Source organism: Lygodium microphyllum, chromosome 17, assembly GCF_053477565.2.
Source record: "Lygodium microphyllum isolate KBCC chromosome 17, Lygodium_microphyllum_v1.1.10, whole genome shotgun sequence".
Taxonomy (NCBI): Eukaryota; Viridiplantae; Streptophyta; class Polypodiopsida; order Schizaeales; family Lygodiaceae; genus Lygodium; species Lygodium microphyllum.
The window spans coordinates 83,699,695-83,712,249 of NC_141151.1; the positions used below are offsets into that span (position 1 = coordinate 83,699,695).

The 12,555-nt window shown below is 42.0% G+C and overlaps 1 protein-coding gene across 1 annotated transcript; it reads left to right on the forward strand.

Annotated features, from left to right (window-relative positions):
* The first annotated feature begins 1,090 nt into the window (after nt 1-1,090).
* On the forward strand, nt 1,091-4,291 carry LOC148022105 (pentatricopeptide repeat-containing protein At5g27110-like). Its single transcript, XM_087696793.1, has one exon. It carries the CDS (start codon nt 1,091-1,093, stop codon nt 4,289-4,291), a length of 3,201 nt encoding a protein of 1,066 aa, XP_087552919.1.
* The last annotated feature ends 8,264 nt before the right edge of the window (nt 4,292-12,555 follow it).

Below are 12,555 nucleotides of genomic sequence, written 5' to 3' on the forward strand. Positions count from 1 at the left end.
AAAGTGGACCATATAGGTCACTTACTAGTCACACAAGTCTCTTACAACCATTACTTCATGTCCCATACAAACCAAATGGACTTTGGGCACTCTTCTTGACTTCCAAGGAAATACACCTCATGACCCAATGTGACATAACCTGTAAATTGTCAATTACCACCTGTTGATCAAGTTGAAGGTCCTCATAGACTTAATTTTTGTCAATTTATATCATACAAATTGAAAATTGCATGTCAAGTTACAAAGAACTTATGAGATTAAATGACATCTAAGACAAATGTAAAGGAATAATGACTGAATTATGTATGAAAGTTTCTCATGTGAATCCTAATGAAATTCTTCTGCAAACATAAGAACTCCATGTTTTATGCCATGAACAGAAAACTCTTTGACAACGTGCATTCCAACATTGTGTGTGTGTGTGTGTGTACATACATACATACATACATACATACATACATACATACATATATATATATATATATATATATATATATATATATATATTCTCGAGAATGCATGCATATTCAAAGTTATTTAATCATAATTTTATTTGTTCAAAATAAATTCTCATTTTTAAAGTGTCATGATCATGCTATGACTGCCATGTAGGCTTGGCAGTTTATATGTGAAGTTTGATTTTTGCTAGGGAAATCTCAAAATAAGAGAGAGTATAGATTCTTATCATAAGTGTATCCTTATTTCGAAGGCTAACATATCTACCTTCTTGTGAACGATAACCTGACCGCACCCGCACCCCCACCCCCACCCCCACCCCCTTTATGAAGGATATTCAAACCTTCAAATTCGAGCACTATGATTTACTCATCGTTGTGATCGACGACTGGCTCGTTCATGGCAGCTCAATAATCGTAGAAGAAGAAGATCTTCTCAGAAAGAAGAAGAAGAAGAAGAAGAAGAAGCAGCGAAAGATGCAATCTCGGGTCGACATGCCCAACCATGGTATTAAAGAAGCAGCTTTATTTCTCCAAACAATGGTTTTTAGGACAATCCCTATCACAGTCTGCTGCGACAAGTCGTCAGCCTAGCATGTCCTCCTGCTTTATCACCGGCTTGAAGTCATGCTCGCATGCAGGCCGAGCTGTCTGTATCTGCAGTAGAATGGGGGAATTTAGATCTCATTGGTGCCCTGCGGCAGTGCAGGCACGACAAGGATGCGCTCCTCGTGAAACGCTTGTATGTTTACATCTGCCAGCGCCGCCTGGATTCACATCCCATCCTGGGCAACCACCTCGTGCCCGCGCTTGTTGAGTGCGGAACCTTATCGGAGGCCCAGCGCATCTTTCATTCGCTGCCCCACCGCACAGAACACTCGTGGACTTCTCTCATAGCTGGCTTTAGTGACTCTGGGCAGCCACAACATGCTTTTTACCTCTATCAGAAAATGCAGGATGAGCGCTCCGTGCAACCCTCCAAATTCACCTACGTTTCCCTCCTTGAAGCTTGTGCCAAGCTACAGGATGCAGGAAAAGGTCAAGTTATACATGCCGAGACAGTCAAAAGGGGCTTGGAAAAGGAGCTGTACATCAGTAGCACCCTGGTGGATATGTATGGGAAATGCCGGTTGCTTGGAGATGCACGATTAGTCTTCGATAGCCTTGCAGTTCGTGATGCAGTTACTTGGACTGCTCTGATTGCAGGATATGCTGAACATGGCCTGAACGAGCAAGTGTTAAACTACTTCAAACAAATGAAAATGGAAGGTGTACCTATGGATGCTGCTACATATTTATGTACCTTGAAAGCCTGTGGCACCATAGGGGCACTGGAAACAGGTCGTCAAATACATGCGGAGACCAGTAAATCACCTCTAGAAAGAGACCTTTTTGTAGGCAACACACTCATAGACATGTACAGCAGATGTAACTCTCTTGTAGAAGGGCGTGAAGTGTTTAATCACCTTCTAGTTCGAAATGCTGTGACCTGGAATACACTCATTGGAGGGTACACTGAACACGGATTTGGAGAAGAAGCTGCAACTCTTTTTCAACAAATGTTGTTGGATGGCATTTCTCCAACTTTTGTCACATTTGTGCTTTGCCTTCAAGCTTGTGGCAGTACAGGAGCATTAGATACTGGTCAGTACTTGCACATTGAAATAATTAAAAGGGGACTAGAAAAAGATCTTTCTGTGGGCAGCACGTTGATAGATATGTATAGCAAGTGTGGCTCACTTATGGAAGCACATCAAGAATTACAAAGGCTTCCTGTTCGAAATGCAGTCTCATGGACTGCATTGATTGCAGGATATGCTGAACACGGTCTTGATGATGAGGTGCTCATGGTTTTCAAAGAAATGCAACTGGAAGATGTCATTGTGGATGCACTTATGTATGTTTTCGTCTTGAAAGCTTGCAGTACAATGGGAGCTTCTGAATTAGGTGAATTCACACACTCTGAAATAGTGAAAAGGGCAATGGAAAAAGAGTCTCACTTACACAAAGGACTAGTTATTATGTATATGAAATGTGGCTTGCTAGCAGAGGCAACCAAGGCATTTGGCACTTTGCCACTTCAAGATACAGCTGTATGGAATGCACTGATTGTGCATTATATAGAGCAGGGGCTTGAGGAGGTAGTGCTGAATTGTTATCAGCAGTTGCAATTAGAGGGGACTTCTCCTGATTCTGTCACCTTTGCTTGCAGCTTGAGAGCTTGTATCACTTTAGGAGTGTTAGTAATAGGCCAAGAATTACATGCAGAAGTAACCAAAAGGGGATTAGAACCAGACTTGCACGTAGCTAGCACGCTTGTGGATATGTATGGTGGGTGTGGCTCCTTAGAAGAAGCATCCCAAGTACTTGACAAGTTACCAGGTCATAATTCAAACTCATGGTCTGCATTGTTTGCAGGATCTGGGTCTGATGAGGAAACGTCACAATGTTCTCAGCTTCTCCAGTTGGATGATGCACCTGTGCATGCAAGCAGGTTTATTTGCAGCTTGAAAGCTTGTGGTACCATAGGAGCCTCAGAAAGGGGTCGAGAAATACATGCTGGGATAGTTAGAAGGGGGTTAGAAAGTGAACTTTTTGTAGGCAGTACACTGGTAGATATGTACAGCAAGTGTGGCATGGTTGCAGAGTCTCAAAAAGTGTTTGAGAGTATGCCAGTTCGAAATACTGTGTCATGGACTGCATTGATTGCAGGATACACTGAATATGCAAGTAGTCAAGAAGTTCTGGGCCTCTTCAAGCAAATGCAACTAGAAGGTGTATCTGCAAATGAAATGACATTTGTTCTCTGTTTAAAAGGTTGTGGTGCCTCAGGAGATATAAAAACAGGCCAAGAAATACATGCTGAAATAACCAGCAGAGGAGTTGATAGAGAGCTTTATGTGGGAAGCTCATTAATAGACATGTACTGCAAATGTGGTTTACTTAAAGCAGCACACTGTGTGCTTGAGAGGCTGTCAGTTCGAAATACAGTCTCATGGACTACACTGATTGCAGGATATGCTGAAAATGGCATGGGGGAAGAAGTATTGAATTGTTTTCAAGATATGCAGCTGGAAGGTCTCAGGGGAGATACAGTCACATATGTTCTCTGCTTGAAAGCTTGTGGCACAATTGGAGCTTTAGAGTCAGGCAGAGAAATACATGCAGAGATAAGGAAATCAGGCTTGGAAAGAGATCTAGGTGTAGGTAACATGTTGATAGACATGTATGGGAGGTGTGGCTCTGTCACAGAAGGGCGAGAAGTGTTTGACAAGTTAGCAATACGTGATGTTGTATCCTGGACTGCAATGATAAAGACATATGGTGAGAACCATGAAGGTAATATGGCTGTGCAATGTTTTGCAGAGATGCAGGAGCAAGGAGTGAAACCTGATTCTATCACATATACATGTCTTCTTGCAGCATGCAGCCATGCCAGCCTGGTTCTGGAGGGCCAAGAAATTTTCAGGTCAATGAGAGAAAAACATGGAATTGAACCAACACAAGATCACTATGCTTGTATGGTTGACCTTCTTGCTAGATCAGGGCATATTTATGAGGCAGAGAGGCTCATTGCAGCCATGGAATGTCCTCCAACTGGTGTAATCTTAATGGCTTTACTAAGCGCCTGTAAAATGTATGGGGATTTGGAGCTGGGACACAGGTGCTTTCAACATCTTGTTGAAGTGAATGAAGAAGATGGTGCTGCATACTTGTTATTGGCAGATGTTTATGCAACTACTGGAAGGTGGAGTGATGCAAATAGGATAGAAGTGGGCAGAAAATTTGCAGGAGCTGCAAAAATGTCTGGTAGTGCAAGAGTTGAGGTGAACTGAAAGCTGCATGCCTTTGTTGTCGGCACCCAGGGCAACAAAGGGCATGTCAACAAGGTTAGAAAATTTGAGCTCACAAATGAAGAATGAAGGATATGTTCCAATTCTAGATTTAGTTTCAGGATATCTCTGCTGTAATGGAGCAATCCCCATCTAAATCTTGTCAGTAACATTCTATATCATCATTATTTGTGTTTGATGCAGTGCTATGACTCCTTAAGTCAGGTCTGATTGAGGGAGAGCAATTTGATTGAGCTAAAGAGAACAAAAAACCGATTGAGGGATGGTAATTATTGTGCATCATTGGGTCATTATAGTGCATGATTCTGTCATACTTCATTGTTGGATGTAGAGCAGCCATACCTATCATTTGATGGTACAGGATAAGAGATATGACAGGAATTATAATATGGTGTACATTGTTGACACATGTCTATGCATTATTAACATTAATCACATGGTGGCCAGGACACATTTTTAAGTGGTTGGTCAATGGAAATGGTGTAAGGATAGTGGTTAAGGACAACTTGTGCGAGTTGTTGGTTAGTGGATAAGGATAGTGGTTTAGGCTAGGTACCAGCTGGGTTGAGGGGGACTCTCAAGTAACCAGGCAGTTAGTGCAATTGTTCATTGTTGCACCACCCTCGTGCAATGCTGCCAATGATCCATGGTGCTCAAAGTAGTAAGGCCCATTATGAGAAGAAGCCATGTGTGAAGGTGGACATTGGTTGAATTTTGACTTCTATGTCCAATTATGTCTATTTGACCGGATGGTAAAAAGGTGACCTTTGTGGGTCTAGCCTTTAGGTTACATAGAGTATTTAAGTTGGTAACAACTTGAGCACATTGTATTGAGTGTTGGAATGTGGGAGTAATCAAGGATTTCTATTTTGGGTCCCAAAAGTAGAAGTGGTTCTTGCTTGGGGGGACCAGGCCAACTAGGGAAGGCTTACTAATATGGTAAATAATCAGGCTGACCTGATCACCTTCATGGGCTATGAAAAGGAGACCCCCTTAGAACCATGATCATCCATCTTTTTGCCCACTCAGAGTCCATCTTGCCAATGCTCAACTAGAATTTGTCTTGATGACCATCTATGTTTTCACGACGGAAGCACACGGCTGGATAGAGCCATAATTGCATCACTTTGTTTGTAATTAAAGAAATCTTAGTTCTTTTCTAATTTGTTATGTACTCTATATTCTTTACTCAAATTGTTTCTGTTGCATTGTGCAATTTTGACTTATATCGCTCATTTATGACAAAAGCAAGGAGTATTGGTATGCCTATGAAAAGATTGTGGAGTTTTTACAAAATTGTGGAATTTTTAATTTTAGCGAGGATGGACATCATGTTGTCTGCAAGTGTATTTTTTGAAACCTATTCTTTCATTGAGTTGCTAATTTGGTATAGATATATATAACTTGTTTTTGGATTTACATTTTTTAATTTTCCAAAAGAAAAGGAATTCTCATTGATAGTAGTTTTGAAAACCATTAAGAGGCAATATGTAGGTACAAGATAAGCCTTGTGAAAGAGGACAACTTTCTCATACTAGAAATAATATAGAATAATGTATATGTGCAAAAGAAGCAAATTAAGCCTATAATGAAAACAAGAAGGGTATAAAAGCATGGAAATAGATGAATGGCATGGGATGAGCTTGCATGCTCTACCATTAGGTTGAGTTTCTCTAAACTAGTTTATGTCAATGTAAAGGATACTAAGGATAGTGCATACGGAGTTTGGAAAAAGTTATTCAACCAATATGAGAAACAAAATGTTGCATTACTAGGTCTACTGGCTAAAGAAACCCACTAACCTTCATGTAGAGGAGGGGACTTCAATGTCCAATCATTTACATGAGATTAATCCTATCTAGCCAATTGTTAACATAGAAGATTGCATTTGAGAGCTTAGTAAAGGCTATATTTTTGCTTGTCATCTTACTTGAAAGTTGGGAAAGTTTCAATACTGTAATCAATAGCTAAACACCAACTAGTTGATTAACTAATGCTAATGTGGAAAGAAACTTGATTATAGAAGAAGTGAATAGGAAGAATAATGTAGGTTGTAAGAGCTCTAGTACACTTGCAATTAGATGGAGGTCAAATGTAAGGGAAAAATCATGTGATAGGGGATATAAAGGAGTAGATCCTACATAAGGAAAGATGTGGAATTTTTTTTTTGTGGTAAGCGAACTTATATCAAGTGGAAAAGCAAGAATAAATGAAAGAAAAAAAGTGATGACGATGGTGAGAAACATGAGAACTAGAAGGTAAAGATTGAAAAGGTCAACAACAAAGCAATGATGATGGTGGTGCTATATGTCTCTACATGTCTCTACACAAGGATGCATTCTTGGTTGCTATTAATGACAATACATGTCAAGATTGGATTCTTGATTCAGAGGCATTATTTCATGTTACTTTCCATAGAAAGTAGTTTGCTATATATGATGTTGGAAGAAAGGGATGTGTATGTTTGGAAAATGCCTTTGCTTATAGCATTATTGGAGTGGGAGATGTACACTTGTTACTTGCAAATGGTTCTTTTAGAGTTTGGACTTAAAAAAAGCTTAATAAGTACTAGACAACTAGATGACAATGGTTATTGTGTTGTATTTGGTGATCATGCTTGGAAAATATACGAAGGGTCATCCGCAGTTACTAAAGGGTTAGAATCTAGCACTTTATACTCTTTATGTATATGTCAAGTAAAATACCACACTGTAGTTGTCACTGAAAGACCACATTGAAGCTATCAATGAGCATTCATTTATATTACTTTGGCATGGTTGTTTAAGCCACAAGTGACTGGAATGAAAGTTCTCTCTCATCTACAATATCTTGTCTTTCAACTTTTTTGATCTTGAAATGTGAGTATTATATGTATGGAAAATAGACTAATATGTTACATAAAAATGGTGTTGGTACTAGAGATTCTAAACATTGGAATTTGGTATATTGTGATGTATGTTGGGCCTATGCCTACAGTTTCTTTAGGTGGAGCATCTCACTATGTTACTTTCATTGATGGTACTATTAGGAAACTAAAGGCATTTCCTATTCGAAAGAAGAGTGGTGTTTTTGGTGCGTTCCTAAAATTCTTGGTTTATATGAGAACTCAATTACCAAAATAGCTCATATGCTTGAGGATCGAAAGTGTTGCTAAGTATACCTCTCATGTATTCTAGAACTTTTGTGATATGCGTGGTTCAAAAAAAGGGAGTTGATTGCTCCTAAAAATGAGGATAAAATGATGAATAGAACCATACAAGAAAGGGTTCAGAGTATGTTGTCTAATGCAAGTCTCACTTATGGTTTTTGGGCTAAAGCTACAATGACAATTGTTTAGTTGATTAATCAGTCACCTAGCAAGCCATTGGATGGTAAGATTTGAGAAGAGGTGTTGTATGGCAAGAAACCATCTTATGACCGCTTGTAGATATTTGGCTATCAAACATACATGCATATCTCTAAGGACAAGCACATGCTTGATCCTAAGTTTAAGAAGTCAAATTTTCTTACATATAGAGATTTAAGTGAGATATAATAATGTCTTTGAAATCCCTTGGCTAAGAAAATAGTGTAGCCATGACATTATTTTCAACGCGGATAAGATGCATAAAAACTCATTAAGACATTTGAAATATGAATAGTAATATTCGAGAAGGATGAACAACCACCATATGAGCAACATATATGACTTGTTCCACATACTGCAAAGCTTGGAAGGCCAAGAAATGTTGAGGTGGGAGTGGCAAGTTAGGTGGGCAACCTCACATTGGGTAGCACAAACAATTGGGATAGTTAGAGGTAGGTTGAGCATCTATGAGAGTTTCTAGACCACCAGAGAGATACATACTAACTCTAGATTATGTCATGGTTATAGATTGTAGAGAGTCTCATGTTATATTGATGCTATGACTAGGGATGACAATCATAAGTGGAAAGGGCTATGCATGAAAGATGGATTGTGTTAACCCTCAAATGAACGAAGGTGGAAAATCCGGAAAAGCTAAAGCAGAAGACAAAGACAAAGGCCAAGGCAAAGCAAAACGGAAGACAAAGATGCACAAGGAGAAGAGTCCTAAATAAGGAAGAAAGGCGCACAAGGAAAAGCGCAAGTCAAAACTTTTGTAAAAGAGCGCAAGCGCATCATGGTTTAATTCAAGGAGCGCCGGGCTCTCACCCGTGCAAATTGTAAATGTAGACGGGCGGTGGAAAGGAAGCTAGGAAGATAGAAGGACAATGGGAAAAAGGGCCTAGCTTACGGCCGGCCATGTAAAAAAGGGGAAAAGGGGATGACCGCCCAAAAGGGATTTAGGGTTTTGTATATAAAGTTGAAAAGTGAATGAGAAGCTCATTCTTGTGTGTGGCCAAAAATAGCTCTCCTCCTCTTCTTCTTCTTCTTCTTCTTCTTCTTGCTTGCTTGAGCTTGTGCTTGAGAGAGGGAGTGTGAGAATGTGAGGGAGTGAGTGTGTGAGGGTGAGGGACCGAGGAGGAGAAGCTCTCCATCTTCTCCTCTCTTCTTCTCTTCTCTTCTCTTCTCTTGTCTTGCTTGCGGCAATGGAGCTTGGAGTGTGGAGCTTGGGGATGGAGCTTGCTTGAAGCCTACACTTGGATCGTGGAGCTACCGGAGTGCACGGGAGAGGAGGTAACTCGAACGGCACGGAGGTAAGCTCACTACACTCGTAGATATGGATGGCGCGTTGGTTATATGAGAGGTAGCCATTAGTGCTCGGCTTGGAACGCTTGAAACAATAAGCAATCCATGGGTCTTGGCGGTTGAGTGAAAGCTCCCACATTTTGGTTCCGTTGCCGGGACCAACGGATTCAAGCCTTGAGCGCGCTTCGAATTGAGCATCGAAGTAGGGTTTTCCCTGAGCCAGTGCTTGAGATAGGTAGGAAGTGAGGGGGTTGAAGATGGTATTCGATCTCCTTGGCAAGTAGGTTTTTTGTTTTTTTGAGATTCATGTTGTGAGATGGAGTAGTGTAGGTATTTACTTTATGATTTGGATGCATTAGGGTAGGAAAAAACAAAGAAAAAGAAGTAAAACAAGCATCAGGGTTTCTGCTGTCATAACAGGGCATGAGGGTTTGATTCGTTTGCCGATTTACATTTTTGAGTTTATTGGCTATCCCAGGTATATAGATCTCTTCCCCATCACCCCAGCATCATTCTTGTGGAATCTTGTAGCTTACAATAAGCAATACCTTAAGATTTTGGACGAATTTGTGCTCGAAAGTGCGTTCGGGCCGGCGGACTCGGACACCTGATTTAGTGTTTGATTCTCAGAATCGGACGCTCGGACAACCATCCGATCGGACCAACCCGTCCGATTTGGCCACTCGGACACTCAGACCACTCGGACACTCGGACTCAAACCAACCTGTCCGATCGAGAAAATCGGACCACCCTGTCCGATCCGATTCCCAGAATCGGACGTGACCAAAATCGGACCACTGGTCCGATTGGACCAACCCGTCCGATTTTGGAAATCGAGCCACTCGGACCAGCCAGAATCGGACCAGTCAGAATCGGACCAACCATCCGATTACTAGAATCGGACCGCTCAAAATCGGACACTTATCAAAATCGGACGTCCGATTCCAGAAATCGGATGTGACCAAAATCAGACCACTGGTCCGATCGGACTAACCCAAAATCGGACGTTCGATTCTGATAATTGGACATCTGAGAATCAGACAGAAAACTGTCAAAATCGGACAGGTATCTAGAACACAAATTTTGACACATCTAAACCCCGAGATTGACCCCAAAGGCTATGTAGAGCTAAAGGCACATCACAAATCCATCACTTGGGCTAAAATTTAGAGCACATAGTTCAAAATTTGGCTATAAATGGTCCTCCAAATTGCGTATGGTGTTTATCGTAACGGCCTTGCGGGTCGGGGGGGACTGCCCCCCCGGACCCTCGCAGAGGGGGCTCTGCCCCCTCTGCCCCCTCCACACCTCCCCTGAGTAGGTTGGAGAGAAAATGCGCGCTGTGACAGGTCCTCCAAATTGGACCCTAGTGTAGCGATGACTCTACACGAGCATGGATTCTCACTTGCAAAAGAGCAACCAAAAGCCCGTACCCGAATAGAGACAAACAGAGACCCTAGAACCTCAATGGGCCCATCTAGCCAACAAGGGCAAAAAGGCCACACTGCAAAAACACATACGTGTTGTATTCAGACTACATCTAGTCAAAGCGGAAAGCAACAACATCAAGCTATAATAGCGAGAATGACTAGATATGACAGTCCTGACCCACGGACCGCTTATTGTTTCAAGCGTTCCATGCCAAGCACTAATGGCTACCTCTCACATAACCGACGCGCCATCCATATCTACGGGTGTAGTGAGCTTACCTTTGTGCCATTCGAGTTACCTCCTCTCCCGCGCACCCCGGTAGCTCCATGATCCAAGTGTAGGCTTCAAGCAAGCTCCATCCCCAAGCTCCACACTCCAAGCTCCATTGCCGCAAGCAAGACAAGAGAAGAGAAGAGAAGAGAAGAAGAGAGGAGAAGATGGAGAGCTTCTCCTCCTCGGTCCCTCACCCTCACACACTCACTCCCTCACACTCTCACACTCCCTCTCTTAAGCACAAGCTCAAGCAAGCAAGAAGAAGAAGAAGAAGAAGAAGAGGAGAGCTACTTTTGGCCACATACAAGAATGAGCTTCTCATTCACTTTTCAACTTTATATACAAAACCCTAAATCCCTTTTGGGCGGTCATCCCCTTTTCCCTTTTTTACATGGCCGACGGTAGCCTAGGCCCTTTTTCCCATTGTCCTTCTATCTTCCTAGCTTCCTTTCCACCGCCCGTCTACATTTACAATTTGCACGGGTGAGAGCCCAGCGCTCCTTGAATTAAACCATGATGCACTTGCGCTCTTTTACAAAAGTTTTGACTTGTGCTTTTCCTTGTGCGCCTTTCTCCCTTATTTAGGACTTTTCTCCTTGTATGTCTTTGTCTTCCGTTTCGCTTTGCCTTGGCCTTTGTCTTTGTCTTCTGCTTTAGCTTTTTCGAAATTTCTATCTTTGAGGGTTAACATTACCCCCTTCTAGACGAGTGCCAGTCCCATGGCACTCACCGTCATAGGTAGCAAGCTGTAGCATGCACCGAAGACGTGGGTGACAAGGACGCCTGTGGTTGTCGTGGAGGAGTGTTGGTGGTGGTGTGGCAGAAGGTCCTGGGGGCCTGTTGGTGGCCAAGCTGGCTACTGGAAGGTTGTTGGAGTTGGTGGTAGGGCTATTCTGTGTATGGGATTGCATTGATGGCCAGCACAAGAGTTGGTTTGTTGGGGATTCTGCACATGACGATTCTTTGCGGGCTTGTCGGATGGTAAGGGATAAGCATTCAAAGTTGGGTGTTGATGAAGAGCGAACGACACTTTCATTGGAGTCTTCAACACCTGCAATTGAAAACCTCTCATGTGGTCTCTCCCTAAGGGTAGTGCTAGTCTTCTCTATTGTGCACAAGACATAGTGCAATTAGTTTGGGAGACAGGTCGAACTCTAAGCAAGCTGAGAGTATTGTCCTGCACTTGAGGACCCAAACTGTGTATATACTTCGGTGCAAGTATTATGTGAGTGCTTGTGCATACTTAGATATTACTTAGTTAGAAGACTATTGGCCTGGTTCCTCGTAACAATGTGTGGATGAAGCAAAGTTATCCATGTTGAGAAGAAGTACACGTGAAGGTATATGAGACATCCTTTGCATTGTGACTGTACGACGTAGCATAAGTGAATACACGGACACCACACTTTCGGTAGCTGGAAGCTCTTGGACTTGCTTGATGAGGACGGTGTACTTTTCATGCCAATCGTGCGGTGCTTACCACCATTGATTGCAATGGTACTAAGGCAGAGTGCAAGAGAGAATTGTGCAAGTGGATCAGGGTGATAGGTCTAACCATAAGCGAGACAGGCTCCCTAGGTATATCCTGCCCTTGATGTGCCTTGAACAATTGTGGGTGATGCTAAAGGGCTAGGGGACTAGGGACGGAGCCAATCGACCAAGGTCACTGGACATACCTAATTTGAGGACCCCTAGGTGATGTGTTGTGATCGTGAGTGCTTATTATCTTTTCGTTCATTTTTCTTTTCTTTTCTTTTCTTTTCTTTTCTTTTTCTTGTGCTTTTTTCTTTCTTTCTTTCTTTCTTTCTTTCTTTCTTTCTCGTCTCTTTTCTCCTTCTTTTTTTTTTGTTTGGACTTGCCTGAGTACAACCATTACAATATGTTGAGGCTA